At 34.9% G+C, this 23,195-nt stretch overlaps 3 protein-coding genes across 4 annotated transcripts; 1 reads left to right on the forward strand and 2 right to left on the reverse strand.

The window, feature by feature from the left end:
- Positions 1-57: 57 nt before the first annotated feature.
- LOC124532869 (methyltransferase-like protein 25B) lies at positions 58-2,552 on the reverse strand. Of its 2 annotated transcripts, XM_047107992.1 has the most exons (7): positions 2,348-2,504; positions 2,185-2,266; positions 1,815-1,952; positions 1,279-1,693; positions 1,084-1,193; positions 768-943; positions 58-152 (listed from the first exon to the last, which is right to left on the reverse strand). In XM_047107992.1, the coding sequence occupies exons 2-7, from the start codon at positions 2,223-2,225 to the stop codon at positions 73-75; spliced, it is 960 nt and encodes a 319-aa protein (XP_046963948.1). In that variant the 5' UTR covers positions 2,226-2,266; positions 2,348-2,504; the 3' UTR covers positions 58-72. The 2 variants fall into 2 exon arrangements, with proteins under 2 accessions (XP_046963948.1, XP_046963940.1); XM_047107984.1 differs by having other exon boundaries at positions 1,815-2,266; positions 2,348-2,552.
- A 737-nt stretch (positions 2,553-3,289) lies between these two features.
- LOC124533874 (GPI mannosyltransferase 4) lies at positions 3,290-8,066 on the reverse strand. The gene is made up of 3 exons (XM_047109463.1): positions 7,720-8,066; positions 6,348-7,287; positions 3,290-6,277 (listed from the first exon to the last, which is right to left on the reverse strand). The coding sequence occupies exons 1-3, from the start codon at positions 7,883-7,885 to the stop codon at positions 5,413-5,415; spliced, it is 1,971 nt and encodes a 656-aa protein (XP_046965419.1). The 5' UTR covers positions 7,886-8,066; the 3' UTR covers positions 3,290-5,412.
- Positions 8,067-8,352: 286 nt separating this feature from the next.
- On the forward strand, positions 8,353-22,710 carry LOC124533789 (histone deacetylase 6). Its single transcript, XM_047109341.1, has 20 exons — positions 8,353-8,670; positions 8,745-8,885; positions 9,487-9,576; positions 9,662-9,792; positions 10,077-10,260; positions 10,888-11,087; positions 11,437-11,505; positions 11,780-11,972; positions 13,509-13,568; positions 13,612-13,671; positions 14,425-14,621; positions 15,113-15,363; positions 16,773-16,851; positions 16,936-17,082; positions 17,335-17,458; positions 18,118-18,345; positions 18,877-19,002; positions 20,055-20,184; positions 20,472-21,220; positions 21,902-22,710. Exons 1-20 carry the CDS (start codon positions 8,668-8,670, stop codon positions 22,121-22,123), a joined length of 3,384 nt encoding a protein of 1,127 aa, XP_046965297.1. The 5' UTR covers positions 8,353-8,667; the 3' UTR covers positions 22,124-22,710.
- The last annotated feature ends 485 nt before the right edge of the window (positions 22,711-23,195 follow it).

Raw genomic sequence — 23,195 nt, forward strand, 5'->3', positions numbered from 1 at the left:
AAACTTTACATTTTTTTTGTTTCTAGGTAAATATTTAGCAAATAAATAAAATGACCATTATTATATTACAAATTAAGACTTTATTCCAACAATTATGTGATTGCGTGGAGATATCTTCGGATCGAAGACGGGATATATTGCACAGGGTATACCTGAAAAGTATTCGTTAGATCAATGTTAGCAAAAATCAAGCGAGTATTATAAATATAGGTTACCAAAATATTTGAAAAGTGTTTATTTAACTGAAGAATATCGACACGGACCAAAGACGCAGAAGTATTATTTATAAATGTTATATGTATGTGCCAAAGAGATTTTTTGTTGTTAACCTATGTTGTAGTAAATTCTTAAGTGAGTGAATTGTTGTTGTACATCTGTACATAATCGAGATACATGTGTAAAATATGTAAATGTGTTTGATGTATTTTCTTCTATTAAATGTCTATATGAATGAATATTACTAGTTTTATTCCTTTATAAAAATAAAAACATATTCCAATTGCCGCTTATCAGTATGCCTATAATTTTTCAAGGTTGTTAAGTTGTTAACTATTTATGCGTTTTTAAGCCCAACTATAATAGTCAAGCCAATTGATATAAAACATCGTGATATTACATTATTTATTCAGTATAAAATATTTTGTTTTTTTTTTAATAACATTTTACACAAAGTATTTAAAATTCATTTTATGAATGTATAGAACGTACCATTTAGTTACGTAAAAAGTTTGATCAGTCCATAAATAATAAAATATATAGGTACATACCATGTTCTAAAATATATAACAGCCTGTCTAAAAGGATGACAGTTTCAACGAGCGGCGCTATCATTAGGCGTAGCGTGTACAAAACAACTACGCGTTTCCACTGCTTCAATTCCTCCTCTACATTTTTAGTTTGCAATGATTTGAGAGGTGAATGTTGAAGAGCTGCTTCACAATAACTAGAATTAAAAAAGTAAATTATAAATTATACTTTTTCTATGACTTCCTCTCATCATTCATATTAGTTTACTTTATAACATAAGCATATGGTTATAAAAGATTTTTCAACTCAACATTAATAATTTGAAAATCACATTACCTCTCAAATGACATATCATTGGTGTGCTTCACACTTCTGATTGGCATATGCTTGAATTCCGGATCCATTTCCACCAATAATTTTTCTAAAGCAGCTCTGTAGGCATGTACCTACAAATAAAATTAATAACATTAGATCAGATAATCCTGTGTAATACTTTTGCCTTAAAAAAATAAAATAAAATAAAATAGTTACCTTTAAATCTTTATAGTCACCTCTACACAACTTTTGGCAGTATGATTCTATTGCATGACAAGCTATCTCTCTACTAACATAAGTCAAAGAATTATCTAACTCCCTCACATATCTACTCATTGGATAACCACAAGAGTCACTATTGCATGATAATTTCATATAACAGCAACCAACAACACATATAAACTTCACTTTGTCACTTTTAACAAAGTGCTTAATCAATAATGGACCTAAATCTCCACATGGATGAAGACCTATTAAACCATACCTTTTAGCATTGTTTGGTAATGGTATTTGATGCAACTGATCTAATGAAGTCAAAGTAACATTACAATGTGTTGGTCTAAGAAGGTTAGACATACATTCATCTGTTAAATGTTTTTTGGCAGTATATTCAAATTCCAAATCAAGTTTTCTGAAAAAAGAAAATACATTAAGATTTTAAATTAAATCTATACTACTATTATTTTCTCTATTTTATTTTTCTAATATTTTCATGTATAAGAACTGAGTACATACATACCAATAATACAGACCTAGCTTCCTCCGTCAACTGTGTCTGCATTTCAATTCCCACAGCTGATAAGTTGTATTTATAGTTGAGTATTCTTACTAAGTGTCCCAAGCCAGATCCAAAATCTAGTACCGCATTACACTCACTCTTCATAGCTGTACTATAAACGAAATCAGACATCAAACTGATTTCATGCCTTTTTTTTAATTTAACATGTTTTAAGTATAAGTTTTTTAGTTTAGGGTGGCCTATATTGCCCTCCAATTCCTGATTAAGAATCTTATATTTAAAATAACCAGTGCGGGGTATGTTAAGACACGTTATGGCTTTTAACAAAGCTAAGAAAGACAGGGGTAATATACTTTTACTTTTTTCCCCAGTTATTATATCACCTAAATCTTTTGGGTCCATGTCTCCAAAACAACGTTGCCATGACATGGGTAGTTTGATCCAATGATTATCAACAAAGAAATCCTTAAAACAAAAATGATTATCAAATAATAAACAATATACTGTACATACATACTATCTACAATATGCATAAGCATAACCTACCAGAACATAGAGATTTAAAAGCCATTCGTACATTTTTATAACTTTTAAGCACATATTCGCTGCTGTTTTTACAGTGTCTTCTTGGCTTCTCATTATTTTTGTGATAAATGACTTAAAATTACAAAATAATATAACAATTTTTGAAGTTGAAGTTGACAGTTGACTCAACGTAATAAAATAAGCATTCCGCGTTATGACTAAGTGTCAAGCTGGTTGATTCGAACTTTCGAAGTTGAGTAGGTATAATATAATGTGACTATTGAAAACAAAAAAAAAACATAAGAATAATATAATAATTGGAGTAAAATTAGTTTTATGCATTCTATATTATTCCTGCATGGTCCTTTTTTATCTCGCTAGAAAAATGCATTACGAGTTTCTCCCACATGAAAAGTGGGACATCATACATATGACTCCTGATCCCTAAAACTACTGAAATTTGATTTGTTCTCGTGCGCCCTAAGTCCTTGGATTGGTCTAAGACAACTTGTGATTCAGAAAATTGGGAAAGAAAAGTATTCTTTTCGAAAGGAAACCTTTTTTTAATTCAGCTTATCTAATACTTTAAATATCTTAAAAATCGCGCTGTTGTGGATTTTCGAACGTTAAGGTTAAGGGGAATAGTCCGAGAAATTGGTCGAATTAATCCTGGTTGCTGAATTTTATCATCCAACATCTAGTCAAAAGTCGAAGTTTTTCTACCTCGCAGAACCATTCTGTGAAACCAGCTTTCGCTGGCGGTTTTACCGAACCGATACGACTTGGGAACCTGGAAGAAAATAGCGTACTCCTTTAGGCTCACCTAATGGAAAGTGATTAAGAGCAGGGGGCTCACCTCCTGCTCGTTTGCGCCCTATAACTTTAATGAAAAGTAGGTATATATAAGGCTTTATAAGTGTACACACATAACAAACTCGGGAAAAATAATTAAAAAGCCAAACATTGTTTTCTTTTTGTATAATTAATTAATTAAAAATACATGTACTAAATTAAATAATATATATAACAAAAAAAAACCGACATTATCAATGAATACAGGTACCTGCGTGAAAATGCTTTATAGGTACATTTATATGGCATAACATAGAATTGAGTATTTTTGATAAAACAAGACTAGCGATATTCGTTAAGTTGTTAGATCTAATTAAAAAATTTCAAAACCTACTTATAAAGAAGGCGGAAGTCTACAAAGCAGAATTGACAGGAAACGTACAATTTAACAGTCGCAGCCGACTCGTTTAATCGGACATTAAATGAAACGAGAAAGCCATTCCACTAAACGACTAGCCGTTTAACGGATGCCCTATTGAGTAATGTCATTCAGACCGCTGCATTGCCGTTTATTAAAATGGCCAACGTAAGCTGTTAATTGATAGGCTAATTTAAGTAGTTCGCTAAAACGCATACATGAAGAAACGCGGCATGTGAAATTAGTAATTACATGAAATGGAATGTACTTCACAACTATCTGTTAAAGTCTAGACTTCGAAGTTAATAATAACAGGGACAGATAATTCATGGCACTAGTCTGAAAATAAATCTACGAACTTAAACGAAAATTCATTAGTCGATTATTTCAATATAACTAAAAAAGCCTTACGAATCATATTTTTTCTATACGTACAATTTTATTCATAAAATTTTTCAAGTATCAAATAATAATAAAGTAATTACTATAGACTGCAATAATCAATCCAGAATAATTGTTTAATTGAATATCACAAATTCCCAACAATAAATAAGAAAAGCAATATTTTAGTATTACATACATGTAGATTGTAAGGCCAATGTAACATGTGCTAAAATTACAACTTCTATTCAAATGGTAATCGTGGCGAAATATAAGTTTAGCGAATTAATATCACAACACCGCCCAAGTAAAATGAAGATTCTTAGGCAATTAACGCATAGCACAAATTTCATTTGCATTCAAATAACTCTTAATCTATTTCCTTGATAAGTTTCGGAGTGTCATTTTTTCCCTGTACACAGAATAGTTGGGTACATTTCAAACACAACCCAGGCCCTCATTAAAAGTAACAATGAAAAGTTGGAATGTTTAGTTGTAATATACATAACCACTTCCTTTTATTTACAAGCAAAATAATTCATGCGTACTCTTTATTAAAATCGGACATTTTATTACGTACATCGTCATTTACGATATCATATGGTTGACGTAGTTAGTACATACATGCTTTATGTATATTCCTAAATTTTATACAAATATTCCTATATTTACAATAGCTAAGCTTATAAGTGTAAACCAGTCACTAGCTGAAGCCGGTCCCAGAAATGAACTCAAAATACTTTAAATATCATACTGTATAATATTTTGTCATAAATTTGGACTATCATTTAATATCTAGTCTAAAAATCTAACTACCAGTGCTCTATATTAAACATTCATCATTGAGTGTAGATAAATAACAAATAAAAGATATGAATTTCCATCTTGCACGGCGCAGTATATAAACGAGTTACAATTGATATTATTCTAGGTGGACGAATTTCATTGAAATAGTTTTATATTATTTATAATAAAAAAATGCATCGAAATTAAATATAACATATACCTACTATTATACATCTAATATATACATACGTATAAATATTGTATTACACCTACTCAGAAAAAATGTCAAATATACAACATTTGAACAGCGAATGGGCGGGATATCATTGGTTGATCTTGATGATAATAATGTATGATGTTCTTTATGGATTTGCAAAAAAATTGCATTTTTAACGTCGGCGAAACTGTTATCTGTATTTTGGAAGCAAAACTAAAGGTGAAATAAGTAGTTAAATCTAATAGTGTAAGAATTAAAGATATATTAGACATCAATTCTTAGAAATGCACGATATAGGTGCGTTATTAGTAATAAATACGTAAGTCTAAGGTTTGTTTCACTCTTTTTCACTTTTTTGAAATAGACTATAGACACAGATCTTCATAATTGATGTAACAATATTTAAAGCATTTGAACCCATATCTAAGATCGGCGTAACAAAATAATATCTCAAAATCTATAATCGAGCAATGTCATACAAATACTTACATACTAAGAATCGATTACAAAGTTCGTTGCGGGACTTATTCGATATACTCTTAAACAAAATCTTTTGAAGTAACATGAGATTCGTTGGTACATTGTCAGATCAATGGCGCGAGATTCATTTCCTCGTAGCATGTTATTTTCAGAACAGAACTGATCATGTCTGTTAGGAAATTCGGGAAGAGCTTCTGAACAAAAGTGAGGGTAGTAGGAAAAGTCCTCTATCACATCGATTTGAGGATATTTACTACTTTCGTTTCTTATTTTATGCTCTAAAGAACACGGGGAGACGAGATAAAACCTATACTTCCTTTCATATTTATGTAATAATTTTTCTGCATTGGTTAACACTTCGTCTACTTTTATAAAAATATTTTCCATCGGCATTGAACCATATTTATTCAAAAAGGTCGTCGGTGCCAGTTTGTACGTATGACCCGATGACTTGTCTTTATAAATTGTATTCGTACTTTCCAATTGAAGAAGAAAAGTTGGTATACTGTAACTATGAGTCGTAATAACGTGCGTGTGCACTCCGTAAGAACTTTTAATTTCCCGATGAAGATTACTCGCAAATGGATAAATACCACCTTGATGAATGAAACCGAAAAACAATGTTAACACTATATTTAAGGTATACCACACGACGCGAAGGACTTTCTTCAATAGCTTGATTCTTTGAGCATCGCTGTCGTTTGGGTACAAATTATTACCGTACAAGAAAACCAGTGGTACCAGTACGGGTATGATGAAGCGAGCCTCTTGGTGTGGGAAAAGCGATAATATTCCAATAGGAATTATAGTTGAGAATATCATCAGCCCTGTGATACTTTGTATCCTCGGTAACTTACTGTACTGCCCGCGGATGAATCTGAAATCAAAGGACTAATAAATGAACTAGTCGACATTGATGCCAGTATACTCAAATTTAATTATGTTACCTGTAAATATGTATCATTATTGTGAAGAAAGCCATTAAGCCGATTACATTAAATAGAAGCGGCACGTTGACGGCGAGGTGGAGCCATCGTGGGTGAAGACCGTGTTCAATGAGATTCCTCATATCGGTATTATATCGTACGAAATTCAAGGGCGTCACGACCCAGTTGTCCCAAGATACTTTTAAGGATTCAATGTCAGCCATAGTTAGATAGCCATAATAGCCAGAATCTACTAGTATCAGTAAGAGAACGGTAGGAATACCACATAGAATTAATAAAAATATTCTGTAATGGAAGTCCTTAAATCCAACCACAGTGGATCCCAATCCTCTGTGCAACCAGAAAAATATGGGTGGGAATGCAAACCCAATGAAGGTTGGGCGATTAAATATTCCTATAACTACAATTGTTGCAATAAATATGACATGATTCAAAGAATGATCGGGTAAATGTGTTATCAGTTTAAAAATTTTAACTTTCTCCACTATTGTTTTTGCTTGCTTATATTTATCATTCAAAAATTCCCTGTGATATATTGCAACATCAGACTTATACATACATTCTGCTACTAAAAATAGAAGGATAGAGAAAAATATCATTTCAAAGGCATTAGAGAAACTTCTACAGCAATATACAAGTATCACATAAGATGTAGCAAAAATGTTTAGCCTATTCCTAAAATTCTGTCCATACATAGAACATATTCTATACAAACAGTAATCATTGATGAGAGAAAGGAAGCAAATGAATAGCCTCGGTAAAGTAAGCAAGTAATAGGGGGTTTTCAAGTCAACATTGATAAGGTTTTTTGTATATGGGTTGAGAATTCGTATAAGGTGAAGGGGTGGTCCTAGTACGATTTTAGGTACAAAAATATTTCGTACAGGAAATTTAGGGTTGAACTCCCATGTTCTAGCTACGTCGATTGTAAATATATCACCTGCAAAGAAAAAAAATTGCTCATAGTAAGGACTGTCAATTGCATTTTAAGATAAGCTTGCAATAATCAAAAGAAACAACAATATTGTTTGAATTCTATAATTTTTATGTATAGTAAAAGAACTTATTATAAAATATTCAAAACCAAAAATCCAGATTTGAAATAGCAGTACTGATTGTACTGCTATTTCAAAATTAAGATTGATATAATCAATAAAGTTTTTTTTTAAATGAAAATATAGTAAAAGTTGTAACACAATATGTTAGTTTATATCTCGTACAAACCTCTGAATGAATTATCTCTTAATTACCTTAAAAAAATAAATTGTTTTCCTTTATACTAGGAAACAGAGATGCCTCGCAACTATGACAACAATGATAATAACAATAACTTTACAGTAAGATCAATTTCGAAAATACTACAGTAACGTACCTGAAATCACTTCCACATTTTGAAAGAACTCATCTGGGTGTATGTATCCTCTTTGCGGTATCAAAGTCAAAGCAAACCTTATAAAAACTAAAATCCAATACGAAAGTGGTAACTTTACTGGATTTTTAAATGAAATTGCCTTTAAAATTTGCGTTTTCAAAAACATTTTATCTTCCCGCCTTTCACATCTGATAAAAAAGATAAAGCATAAATACACTCATATCAATGAAATACACTGATAAAAGATAAGAAATCAGTTTTTATCCAATCGCAGTCATTTCTACATTCGATTTTGAAGTTTGTGCATTGAAAATTGAAATTGACTTATCTCTTATATGACAGTTTTGACATTTGAGACGAATACGACACTGAGTAATTTGTTTGTAGGCGGTGCGTTAATCATCAATAATTATAATTTGTCCATCTTTTTGCCGTTCATACGTCTTTGTTCTTAATTGTTATTATTTTACTCACACAATGTTATGATTGAAGTAAAACAAAACTGCAACTTTTGCCTATAGCCCAGTTTTTCGTAATTTATCGTTAAATTCATATTATTTTATTAATGAGAATATTGTAATTGTTTTTTGTACTACCTACTCAACTATAAAAAATAAAAACCTACTAATTTGTCAATAAGTTAGACCTGAAAATTATGTTATTTTTTTGTTTATATTTATGTTTTTAGAAAATTATTGATCTTTTGACTCAATTATTATCTGTTTGTATCTCGAAATCCCCATTGAAAATAAGACAAGGTCAAAAACTTTTCAGACGTCAAGTTTGTTTATGTCTTTTAGAGGAAAAGGAAACTGGAAAAGTCAGAATTTAATGCTGAATAGTGTTTTTGTACGTACTTATGGAAGGATGACCATGTAGATTAATCTTAAATAGGAAATACGACTAAATTATTGTAATTGTGTCTCAAATTATACGTATTTTTAAGCAATGGTAATTGTTTAATTAATTTCTCGATAATCACTGTTCAGTTGCGGTTTGTTTATTTTTAAATTTATTGTGTTTAGTCCGATCCTCCAAGTGCGCAGACGCGCCGTTCAGCTGGGGATTTAAAGAAAACACCCCCGTCTTCTGTTGTAACAAGAAATGGTGCAAGAAAAGCGAAAATTCAGACACGTGCTATGTCTGCAGGTGTTAAAGTAAGAATGGTTAAGTGTATTCAATGAATGTTCCTAATATATTTAAGAGATTTCAAATTACTTCGTTAGTTGTGCAAAAATACACTACTAACAAATATTATATACATTTATTAAAATAATATCAATTAACAATGTACTCTCATAGAGATATCCATTACAAACAATTAATTTACAGATTGTTTGAATCAATACACTTGTTGACAAAATAAACAGTAATATATTTATTTAAAAAAAAAATCCCCGAATATGACAGGCACTTAAAACTTTAGCATGATTGATCAATTCTTTTTAAAATGTATTAAGTGACTAGTTTTAAAAAGATTTATAGCATTGATAGTATGAGATAGCCTGTAATATGTTGTGATATAAAAGATAATAAATGTAAAATAAAAATTAAGTACAAGAACAATTCTTATTGCTATAATCATAAGTAACATAAACAAGAGGATAGTAAAATCACAAAAACAATTGTAATTATATAGCATCCATATAATTCTCACACTTTTGTAAACAAAATGTTAAGCTGATAACATAGTTTATCTCTTGAGTGAAGTAGGTAAAGTGAGGTGAGGTGATATTTTGGTAATATTTTGTACTGTTATTTATATAGCCTTCAGCTTCAGTGCTAGCTGCCAAGAAAAAGGCTCAACAGAAGAAGAAGCAAGTTGTTGATACAATATTGCGGGATCCTTATCAAATTGTAAGTAAAGATTGTGAACATGATTTATATTGTGTTATTTATATTTAATTCCTGAAGTTATTAATAATAATTTATACTTTGAAAGGCAATGGAGTCAAAATTGAAAATAAAAGGACCAACTGGTTTTGTTACGGAGCCTCGCATGGCAGAGCATAGATGTCTGTGGGATGATAAATATCCAGAATGCCCCGAACGGCTGATTAGTGTTATTAACAGGTATTGAGATAAGTTTCTACAAATAGTTTTTGCTATAAGATTTTACATTTGATACACTTTTAATTAAAAAAAAAATAATATCAGATCTTATTGTCCTAGAATTTATTAACAATGTATACTTTGATATTCAATTTACAATATATTAGTTATGATTTGATATGATTCAAATTTAATCAATTCTTGTTTAGTGATTTGGCTGTGAAAGAACAACAGATATATTGAGTTATTTTCTTATTGAATTTCTTCTTGTTTAATTACTAATTTAATATATTACATTATTTCAGGTGCAAAGAGTTAAATTTAATAGAACAATGTAAAGTATTAACACCGAGGGCAGCTACAAGAGAAGAAATAGAAACATTACATTCTCCCACAGTTATTGATATGTTAGAAAGCACACATCAGAACAATGATGTTGCTTACTTGGAAGATTTATCCTCGAAATATGATGCCATATACATTCATCCCGTAAGTTTGATATATTTTTAATCTATTCATTACAACAACAACAACAACAGCCTGTGAATTCCCACTGCTTGGCTAAAGGCCTCCTCTCCCTTTGAGGAGAAGGTTTTGGAACATATTCCACCACGCTGTTCCAATGCAGGTTGGTGGAATACACATGTGGCAGAACTTCTATGAAATTTGTCACATGCAGGTTTCCTCACGATGTTTTCCTTCACCGCCGAGCACGAGATGAATTATAAAGACAAATTAAGCACCTGAATCAGCGGTGCTTGCCTGGGTTTGAACCCGCAATCATTGGTTAAGATGCACGCGTTCTAACCACTGGGCCATCTCGACTATTCATTAAGGACCTCTTTAATTTACTGTCATATAAATAGCTGGAGCCAAAGGAGAGCTATGCAAGGGAATCTCCCATGTTTATTAAAATGATACCACTAACCCTTCAGTCCATTTGGAGCGTCTAAGTTGGTAATATACATAGGTATTTAACGAAGATTTCTTCCTACTGGTACTTTCGAATGAAGTTACTGGCTCGTTTAACAGTACATTATATACTTAAATCATAATTAATCGGCCTTCTACCTCGACTTTTTAAAGTAATACAATAAGATATACTTAATGTTTCAGAGCACACACGAGCTGGCTCTGATAGCGGCGGGCTCCACGCTGGAGCTGGTGTCGCGCGTGGTATCAGGCGAGCTGCAGAATGGAGCCGCGTTCGTGAGGCCGCCCGGGCACCACGCCATGCGCGCTGAGCCCTGCGGCTACTGCTTCTACAACAACGTGGCGCTGGCCGCCCGCCACGCGCTGCAGCAGGGATTGGAGCGGTCCGTTGCAATGATTATGTGTATTTGTAGATTGCCATTGTGATGATATATATGACAGCTTGAGTTATTGAGTTCTGTATGGTTATCGGATGTCTATAATTAATTATCAGTATCCAATTGAAGATTTACCAGTAATAACAGTATGCAAAGGATTCTAGGCTTTTCTCAGTTAAATGAATTTTGCTGAATATTAGTAGATTTACTTAAGTAATTGAAATGAATGAATGCCTTTTATGTACAGTGAAGATGAAAATACCTATAAAGTTTGTATATATATCAAATTAAAAGTTTCATTGATTGATATATTAATTTTTAGTATAATTATGCCTTTGTTTGGTATTATTTTCAGGATATTGATCATAGATTGGGATGTACATCACGGTCAGGCGACACAGCAAATGTTTTATGATGATCCCAGGTAAACAATAATTCAATTAAAACTTTTTTGCATCTTGTGCTCGGCGGTGAAGGAAAACATCGTGAGGAAACCTGCATGTGACAAATTTCATAAAAATTCTGCCACATGTGTATTCCTCCAACGCATTGGAACAGCGTGGTGGAATATGTTCCAAACCTTCTCCTCAAAGGGAGAGGAGGCCTTTAGCCCAGCAGTGGGAATTTACAGGCTGTTGTTGTTGTTGTTGTTGTTGTTGTGTGTAATACTGGTCTAAAATAGTGTGTACCGTATACAGGGTGGTGTACTTCTCCATTCACCGCTACGAGCACGGCTCGTTCTGGCCCAGCCTGCGGCAGGCGGACTTCCACTACACGGGCAGCGGCGTGGGCGAGGGGTACAACTTCAACGTGCCGCTCAACCGCACCGGCATGAGGGACGCCGACTACTTGGCGATATGGCACCAGCTCCTGCTACCCATGGCGCTTGAGGTAAGCCCCTCTCGAGGGGAAATCGATTTTATCTTGGTTTTGTTTGGTTGTAGAGCATTTATTATTCTATTTTGACAGTTAATTTAAGCTAAAGTATGTTCTACGAGAAATCCTAGGGAACCTAATCCGAGAGAACTAAATATAGTACGACACAACTTAAATGTAGCATCGGCAAATATAATAAAAACGCTTATTAGCGATTTAGCTGACCAATAGAAATAGCGCGCTATCGCGCCATTCGACGCTATTCGTCGCTATAGATTCTCGCGTCAGTTCAACTCGAGAAAGCAAATCGACGTGTCAAATGGACGGTCTTATGATAGAACAAGTTATTACGTTTGTGTAACGATCATATTCATATAAGAAAAAATTATTGATAATTTGGGATAGCGTACTTAATTCGGATGTGATCGGTTTTACGAATGTTGCCGATGCTACATCTAACTTGTGTCTTACTATACTTGCATTTCATTGGCCGATGCGCGCGGATGATTATCGATCATTGTATAAGCGAGAGAGATCCGGCAATTAAAGACAATGATTTTTTACATTCCTAAGAAATTATGTTGCTGACGATGGTCACATGGGTTTAACAAAAAACCGCACAAAGGCAACTTTCTTTGGGAGTTCGGTTCGTGAAATGGATGTCAGATGTCACATGAAAAAATCTATACTATTTTTCTAGGAGAAGGGTTGAAGCTCATTTCGCCACATCACTACTCCATTCATTAGTGCCCAATGTGGCTCTATATTATCCGATATAGATTTTCTAGCGATATACATAACTTTTTTATCACGACCTTAAATATAAAATAATAAACATATTAAAAGTCAGAGACGGCTGCGTCTCCGTTACTTGCGATGATCTTTGACTAAGTTTTAACAATTATATATATTATGAACTAACATTCGTATTGCATTAAATAATAATTTGTACGTTTCAACGGCAAGAGAAGTAAAAATAAACAAATTTTTGATATTGCATTTGTCAACTTGACAAGACATTTGATTCGCTAATTGATCTACTGTGTCAATGTACATGTACATACATGTATTAAACGGATTATACATTGACATTAGAGTTCCTTTAAGAATAATTGTAATGTATCTTTATTACACTATTCCAATTAACCTATTTTAATACATATCAAACATGAAACGTGAATTATACTCAGTCTGACGTTTGTCAAAAGGCCATACTATAATTAATATAATATATTGTTATATATTGTTTTGTTTAAAATCTCGACTAATTGTGTAAACATATGTATATTCATTGTCTTTTGCCCATGGAATCATTTAACTCGCTAAGTAACATTTTGTCAAATTGTCGATCTTTGACTCTTAAGGTAACTGAAGCTCCATACTATACTACAGTGCAGGCAGTACTTTAAAGGGTGTAAATGTTCAGACACGTGGAGTGTAATAATCTATTTGTATGGTTATTTATAATGCTAATAATAAACATATCACTTGCGTTCTTACTGTCTATTGTGAAACTAAGTATGTTAATTTTGTTATGAATTTCAATCGCAGTTCCAACCGGAGCTAGTGCTGATATCGGCGGGCTACGACGCCGCTATCGGCTGTCCAGAGGTACCGTGGCTCTCTTTATATATTATACATACCTCTCTTACAGTTCTCCCCGCAGCTCGTCATTATCTCCGCGGGGTATGACTCTGCGCTCGGCGATGAAAAAGTGAGTTGGATGCGAGAAATTTGCGTCTTTCACGAATTTTATACACACTACATTGTATTCACGTTTTATTATTTTAACCAAATAATAATATTATTATAAAAAAAATGTTCTTAATAAATTTATTACAAGAATATAAAATAATAATCATTAATAACAAAATATATTTTTATTTTATTTTTTTGCTGAGATTAACAATGACATGCCTGATCGTATTTAGTAAGCAATCTTATTCATAATAAATTATAATAATCATTTAATTTTATTCGCCAAAATCAACTCGAATATTTTCATTACATAATATACATAGATGGCCCAGTGGCTAGAACGCGTGCATCTTAACCGATGATTGCGGGTTCAAACCCAGGCAAGCACCGCTATATATATGTGCTTAATTTGTGTTTATAATTCATCTCGTGCTCGGCGGTGAAGGATAACATCGTGAGGAAACCTGCATGTGACTAATTTCATCAAAATTCTGCCACATGTGCATTCCACAAACCCGCATTGGAACAGCGTGGTGGAATAATGTTCCAAACCCTCTCCTCAATAGAAGAGGAGGCCTTATCTCAGCAGTGAGAAATTTATAGGCTGTTACTTTACTTTAATTTTTACATAGATAATGTTAACATTATTTATTAATTTCAATGATAGCTTAGTTAGAAATGTCCGCCACTCCGCAGGGTACATAGATAATGTTAACATAATTTATTAATTTAGAAGGTAGCTTAGTTACAAATGTCCGCCACTCCGCAGGGCGAGATGGAGGTGTCGCCGGCGTGCTACGCGTGGCTGACGCAGCAGGTGCAGTGCGTGTGCGCGCGCGTGTGCGTCGTGCTGGAGGGCGGCTACTGCCCCGCGTCGCTGGCCGATGGCGCCGCGCTCACGCTGCGCGCGCTGCTCGCCCTGCCCGCGCCCGCCCCACCCGCACCCCTCGGCGAGCCCTGCGACCAGTGAGCGCACGCACTACGTCTACTTTCAAGCCTGAATTAGTCCTCTGCTGGGCATATACCTCCCCCAAGGCGCGCCACTGTGCCCGATCCTTCTCTTCAGTGCTACAAAGCGCCCTACTCTTACACTCTAGAACCTTCTTCCCCTAACGGCTATCGGTTCTTAGACAGATGTGATCGCACCATTGCCAAATCAGCCCCCTAATCCTCTGACCTATGTCATCTTCGTTCTTTGTCGTATCACCTTGTTAATTTTTTTTGTATTGTATGGAATCATATTTTTATATCGTATAAAACTATATTAAAAGTAAAGCTAGAATAGGCAATTGTGCAACTACTTTGGAGCCCCAATAGGAGATAAGCTCTATGATAGAGAATCATATGATTCCCATGAATTTATAATTTCAATTTTATAAATAACGAGATATATAGGTATAGCCAAATTAAAATAATATTATTCTTATACAGTCTTGAAATTATATATATCCAAACAGGATAAGAGAATCGATCCTGAATTGCATCTACGCCCACAAGAAGCACTGGCGGTGCTTCAACTACCAGCCCACGTACAGCACGGGCCCCGTGCCCAACGTGTGCGACGGGCAGAAACTTAAGCACACGGTCCGGGTGCGGTGGGAGGGCGACGAGACCCGACCCGAGCGCTTCGCCACCCGGGACTGCTACCCGCTGCAGGACGACCGCACCAAGCGGGAGATACAGGAACGACTGAACCATTTGCGATTGGGTAAATACAAATCGAACCTTATACATATGTACAACTTTGAAAATTTTCATATAGAATCGTAGAAACATTTAGTCATATTTCGAAACTCATTATGTAACCTATATACATATATATATATAAAAAAAAAAAATATTTCTTTGTTGAAATAATTTTCACAATAGGCTATTTGACTGATTTTTAAAATCCTTTTTATATTATTTAGTAGAAGTTAAGGAACCCAGTAAAAGTTGTGTTTTTTATTTCTAGTACATATTTGCCGAAAAATATCATATTAAAAATTCCATATTTAAATAGCGCGCGAAAACGCTACTTTTACAATATGGCGCTGCAATCGGGGTCGGAAATTTTACAAGAAAGTGACTTCATCATAAGCCCAGCCAATCAGGAGCGTTTTGTGTCACGTGACAAACGTTTGAAAAAATGCATTTTTGTTTATGGATTTTTTAATAAATTAAGTGTTATTTTCAAGTTTAGTTGATAAATAACCATTTTTAAACTCATGATATACACTGATTACAATAATTCACAATTTATTTTTCGCATTGTATAATAGCCTATTACATTCAAATGATTGGAATAAACTTGGAATTTTACATATAATAGATTAAAATTTGTCCCAAGTTTTAACAATTACATATATTATGAACTAACATTCATATTGCATTGAATAATAATTTGTACGTTTCAACGGCAGGAGAAGTAAAAATAAACAAACTTTTGATATTGCATTTGTCAATTTGACAAGACATTTGATTCGCTAATTGATCTACTGTGTCAATGTATTATACATGTATTAAACGGATATTATACATTGACAATTGTGTTGCTTTAATAATAATTATATGTATTTTCATTTACACTATTCCAATTAACCTATTTTAATAAATATCAAACATGAAACGTGAATTATACGCAGTCTGACGTTTGTCAAAAGGCCATACTATAATTAATATAATTGTTTTGTTTAAAATCTCGACTAATTGTGTCAACATATATTCATTGTCTTTTGCCCATGGAATCATTTAACTCGCTAAGTAACATTTTGTCAAATTGTCTAATGTTAGATAAAAATACTTTAAAGTAAAGTAAAGTAACAGCCATTTCCCACGGCTGAGTTAAGGCCTCCTCTTCCATTAAGGAGATGGTTTGGAACATATTCCACCACGCTGTTCCAATGCGGGGTGGTGGAATGCACATGTGGCAGAATTCCGATGAAATTAGGTACATGCAGGTTTCCTCACGATGTTTTCCTTCACCGCCGAGCACGAGATGAATTATCAACACAAATTAAGCACATATATATAGTGGTGCTTGCCTGGGTTTGAACCCGCAATCATCGGTTAAGATGCACGCGTTCTAACCATTGGGCCATCTCAGTTCTCAAAATACTTTAACATTGTTTATTCTAGTTACGGAACTGAATCCACTGAAACCTGTCTGTTACGTCTACGACCAAGCCATGTTGAAACATAAGAATATTTGTGAACCGTAAGTAAATATATAGTGTAGTAAATATATTTTTACGTACAATTCACATATAAACTTATTTTATTTTTTATTTATTTTTATCAGAGGTCACGTTGAGTGTCCAGAACGGATAATGCGTATTCACGAGAGGCTTCGGGACTTTGGCCTCTTAGAGAGGCTGCAGCGATTAGAGGCCAGACGCGCTACTGACGAAGAGATCCTCGCTGTCCACACGCGCAAACATTTAGACAGGTATTATAATAAAATATTTTATTTGTGGTATCCCTACCCTACTGGTGGATATCCCATTAGTACAAATGGCTAAACTATTCACTATTTCTTTGACGTTCAGTGAGCCAGTGTAATTGAATTTGCTAGGTATAATACATCCTATATCAACGGGAAGAATTCATAGTGTTCCTATATTTTTTTGTGAGTGTTATTTCATTATAAAAAAACGAATCAGATGGTTACGTGTATATTTATATATTTTTTCTCCTACAGGTTAAAAGAATTATCGCGTACGAAGTTAAGAGATCTAAACAGTCAGAAGGATGCGTACGACTCCGTATACTTCCACCCGGACACGTTCGAGAGTGCAAGCGTAGCGTCCGGTTGCGTGCTGCAGGTCAGGGTATTTTCTTTCCGAACCGGTGGTAGTGTTTCAATTGACCATCAATAAGAAAGTGTAATGCTTCTATCTACACTAATATTATAAAGAGGAAAACTTTGTTTGTTTGGTTGTAATGAATAGGCTCAAAAACTACTGGACCGATTTTAAAAATTCTTTCACCATTCGAAAGCTAAATTAATCCCGCATAACATAGGCTAAATTTTATTTTGAAAAAAAAAATAGGGTTCCGTAAGATATTTTGGGTTTTTCGGACAAAAAAGGAAAAATCTACCAAAAAAGTTGATTTTTTGCGTATGATGCCTAAACTATAAAAGATAGAACTATAAAATGTTCTAACTCCGGTCCTTAGAGGGCATAATGGCCTCCGACCCTAAGAACCTCATCAGATTCGTGGCTGATGTTGGTCTGACTGAGGCTGGATCACGAATTTGAGGTTTATCACAATAGATCCAAGCGCCGGTTGTAGTAATACTTCAAATGTGACCGTGCCTCAGCAGTAGGGATATTAGACGACTGATTATGAACCGTTATCTACGCGGGCGAAGCCGCGGGCGACCGCTAGTATTGAATAAAGTTATTTGAATTTGAATTTGAACTCGAGTTCAGCGCGCGATTAGGCATGCGCGAGGGAGTTGTAACGTGCGCGTGCGCAGGTGGTCGAGGCGGTGGCGGGCGGGCGCGCGTCGCGCGGCGCATGCGCAGTGCGGCCGCCGGGACACCACGCCGACGCCGACAGCCCCAGCGGCTTCTGCGTGCTCAACAACGCGGCCGTGGGCGCCGCGCACGCCGTCCGCGCGCTCGGCCTGCGACGCGTGTTACTCGTCGACTGGGACGTGCACCACGGGAACGGCACGCAGAGCCTCACCTACGCGCAGCCTGAGGTACGCCGCAACCGACGCGAGTCACGTCTGACGTCATCAAATGGTAGCATTGTGTGCCCCAGCCTGAGGTACGCCGGAACCGACGACCGCGAGTCACGTCTGACGTCATCAAATGGTAGCATTGTGTGCAGCATGCCACCCACTCGATACATATTTGTTGCCAAAAAGTATATTATTGTGTTCAGATTCGAAAAATGAAGTATATGAGGTACAGTGTAAATCTTAGTTCTCATGTTAGATGACCACTTGTAATCAAGTAGCCCATTGCAAAAAAACAATTACAGTCTTAAAATATCGCTTTAATTGTGTAACTTACTATTATTTTCTAAGTCACAATTTGCTAAAGGGTACACTAATTTGTGTACAATACTAAAGTGTATATCTAGTAACCGACTAAAGAATTGACCCTCCAGCCAACCCACAAACTATCTGTATCCAGATATTGTGTGTGAATTGATTATGATATATATTAAAAAAAAAAACAACCATACATGTACTATTACTTACAATGGCCATTTTCCTTAATTCTAGATCTTGTATATATCTATTCACCGGTACGACAACGGCACTTTCTTCCCGAACTCCAAAGACGCGGACTACACGGCGGTGGGGGAGGGACGCGGGGAGGGGTTCAATGTTAATATACCTTGGAATAAGGTAAGCCATATAAAAACAACTTAACTAATATACATTAAGATAAGGAATACATTTACTTACCCATAACGTAAGCAACAGCAGCCTGTAAATTTCCCACTACTGGGTTAAGGGCTCATCCCCTTTGAGGAGAAGATTTGGAAAATATGCCCACCACGCTGTCCCAATGCGGGCTGGTGGAATACATATGTGGCAGAATTTCTATGAAATTAGACACATGCAGTTTTCCTTCACCGCCAAGCATGTTGAATTATAAACACAAATTAAGCACATGAGTATTCAGTGGTGCTTGTCTGGATTTGAACTCGTAATCATCGGTTTTGGCGCACTCGTTTTAACTGCTGGGCCATCTTGGCAGTCAAAAGAACAAATTAAAAATTTGTAAACCATATCTCTATATCTCACATCTATAGTAATATTAAAATTTATTTTCGAAAGTTAATCTATCTGACCTTCACACTGACTCTAATTTGCTTGTACTCTAAAGAAGGATACTTTTTAACGCTTTTGACCAACCCCTAAATATCGAGTGAAATCGCTGGCGAAAACTATTTTATATGTTTCAAACACAAATATTAGATGACTACATCTTTGCCACTTATTGCACCTAATCAGTTTCAGATTATGTTGTTGTCATAACATGAATAAATTAGAGCCGAGATGGCTCAGTGGTTAGAACGTGTGCATCTTAACCGATGATTACGGGTTCAAACCCAGGCAAGAAACGCTGATTCATATCCTTAATTTGTCTTTATAATTCATCTCGTGCTCAGCGGTAAAGGAAAACATCGTGAGAAAACCTGCATGTGACAAATTTCATAGAAATTCTGCCACATGTGTATTCCACCAACCCGCATTGGAACAGCGTGGTCGAATATGTTCCTAACCTTCTCCTCAAACGGAGAGGAGGCCTTTAGCCCAGCAGTGGGAATTTACAGGTTGTTGTTGTTGAATAAATTGGAAAGGTCTTTAATTTGTGACTGCTCTATATCATACAACTTATAAAGCAGTATTTATCTTAAATTGACTGATTCTATAATTGTGCATGTTAATAGCGCGGAATGGGTGATGTAGAATACATGGCAGCGTTCACTCAAGTGGTTCTGCCAATCGCATACGAGTACAATCCGGAGCTAGTTATAGTTTCGGCTGGCTTCGACGCCTGTGTGGGCGACCCTCTGGGAGGTACGGTTTAATTTCATAATAATTATTAATAAATTCCTTTGATAACAGATCCATTGTTGTGCCGTAACTATGATACTCGAATTATATTATGTCTGGCAGTTTATTGTTACGAAAAGGAAAAAAATTGGTAACATTTTTTCTGTACAGACAGACATATATTACAATAAATTACAAGCCCAATTACAATAAATAAAAAAATTTAGAGTCTTATATGTGTATTTATTATTACACAAAGTTTTACTTCCAATACAATTAAGTCTGTAATACTTATATGGTCTCTGTTGCAGGTTGCAAGGTAACGCCGGAATGCTTCGGGCGTATGACCCAATTCCTGACTGGGCTGGCGGGCGGTCGCGTCGTGTTATGTCTGGAGGGAGGCTATAACGTCACAAGCACGGCCTATGCGATGGCTATGTGCACCAAAGCTCTCCTCGGTGACCCCATACTCCACCATTATGACCCCAAACCTGTCTGCCATTGGTCAGCCATAGAATCTATAAATAATGTTATCAGAGTACAAAAGAAATACTGGAAAAGTCTCAAGTTCCAACTTGCCCTACCGATAGAAGATGTGATTGAAAAACCAGTGCCATCTAGAGGATTAATCGTCAAAGAAGACGCTTCCTCATCTAATGTAATTAATAATTCGAAGAATCAAATAGAACACAGTATATCATGTGTTGAAAATAGTATGACGAATTTGAACATAGGGAATAAGTGCGCTGATGGTATCCACTGTGGTACCGATGATGAAGATGAAATGGAATCCAAGTCAAACGCTTCGAAATCGAATGAAAACAAAACCGAACAGAGTTCCAGCAATGAAAATAAGACACCAGCGACATTAGTCGACTTCTTAGCTGAAAATATGCAAGCAATAGTTGACGAAGAAATGTTTGCAGTGGTTCCGTTGCAGTGGTGTCCGCACTTAGAATCTCTTTACGCGATCCCTGCTGATGTTAAGTTTGAACAAGGAGTGAAATGTGTTAGTTGTGACCACACTGACGAGAACTGGGTGTGCTTGCATTGTTATATTGTAAGTGTGTCGATTATTATATTACTTAAATACAGTTAATTGTTTATATAATTTATTAATCTTATTATATAGAATACATTTGTTACTCTAATATATAGGCTTTCATACATTATTTCAATCAGTTTTACATTAGTTACAATAATGTACATAGGAAGGTTATATTTGACATATAAAAGCAATTCAGTTAATACATGCAGATGTGTTATGTACGAAAATCATTATATTATTTTCTATTTATAAAGTAAAAAAGTAAAGTAAAGTATCAGCCTGTACATTTCCCACTGCTGAGATAAGGCCTCCTCTTCCATCAAGGAGAGGGTTTGGAACATATTCCATCACGCTGTTCCAATGCGGGTGGGTGGAATGCACATGTGGCAGAATTTCTATGAAATTAGACACATACAGGTTTCCTCACGATGTTTTCCTCCACCGCCGAGCACGAGATGAATATAAACACAAATTAAGCACACCACTATATATATGTAATATATAGTGGTGCTTGCCTGGGTTTGAACCCGTAATTACCGGTTAAGATGCACGCGTTCTAACCACTGGGCCATCTCAGCTCTTTTCCTATTTATATTAAGTATTATTTATCAGCATAATATGCTATAGAAACTCTTTACTTTTTATAGTCTCAGAGTAAGATAATAATTATAATGACATGACATGTGCCCGCAGACCGCGTGCGGGCGTCACGTGGGCGGTCACATGCAAGAGCACTACCGCTCGGCGCAGCACGCCCTAGCGCTGTCCCTGCGCGATCTGTCCGTGTGGTGCAGCGCCTGTGACGCCTACGTAGACAACGCGCTTCTCTACGACGCCAAGAACAACGCTCACCGCTGCAAGTTCCAGGAAGACATGCCATGGTGTTACCCCACCGATACTATTCATATGCACTAACATTCCTTCTACTCTACTCAGTCATTCTACTGCCACGAGACTTGAACACCATACACGTTTTCAACGGACAACAAACACACATACATAAGTCTATATTGGATAACATAGCATTTGACGCATTGGTAGTGTAAGAACCGGTTAAAAGTTCTTGCAATACAAGTAAATAATTGCCACCAAGGAGATCGTTAGCTCGTCAACTAATAAAAAAACATTATTTTAGGTCTGGATAGTGTTGACTACCCACCGGCTACAAAAGCAATTTAAACATTACCACCTACTACAGTAGGTATTCTGAGCAAGTAATGAACAGTAACTAGATATTGTTTATCTATTACTAGTTAAAGGAATATAAAATAATTTAAAAAATAGGGTATCGTAATATACTTATGATACAACTTAAGTCTCACAAAAGGCATTTTTTTTAAAAAAAGCTGAAAACCTCAAATTAATGATCATTATATGTCTTTTGCTCATTTACTATTGAAGATATAACTAAAAATTGAAAAATTGTTAAATAAATTACTAAAACGTTATATTATGTAACTCTGACATTTAATTTATTTTTACTTGCTCAATTACAATTTTTTTTATTAATCTTTGTAAAATGTGTATATAAATATATATGTATATATTTTTTTCATACAGACGAAAACAAAAAATAATATTCTTAAATGGAAATACAGTAACTTCAAAATACTATACTGTACTATACTTGTTCAATATTGATTTATAATCAATATATTTAATATATATAATTCACTACCTAATGATTTTTAATATTAAATTATTATTTATCAATATTTTATTTTGTATCAAATGTACTATAAATATGTACAAAGATATATATTTCTATATGATTATTGTATAAATATTAATAAATATTTGTCTATAAAATTGTTGTCTAAACCAATTGAATGAATTGTAAATATTCAATATATTCAAATAGTGAATCGAGACCCAATTGAGTCTGCTGTGTAAATGGCATATAAGTTATATACTATCTTACATCATCTTTGCACAAAATTACACTGAGTTATGCAAATTTGTGGAAAAAAAATGTTTTCTGCATCAT

Source organism: Vanessa cardui, chromosome 1 (genome assembly GCF_905220365.1).
Source record: "Vanessa cardui chromosome 1, ilVanCard2.1, whole genome shotgun sequence".
Taxonomy (NCBI): domain Eukaryota; kingdom Metazoa; phylum Arthropoda; class Insecta; order Lepidoptera; family Nymphalidae; genus Vanessa; species Vanessa cardui.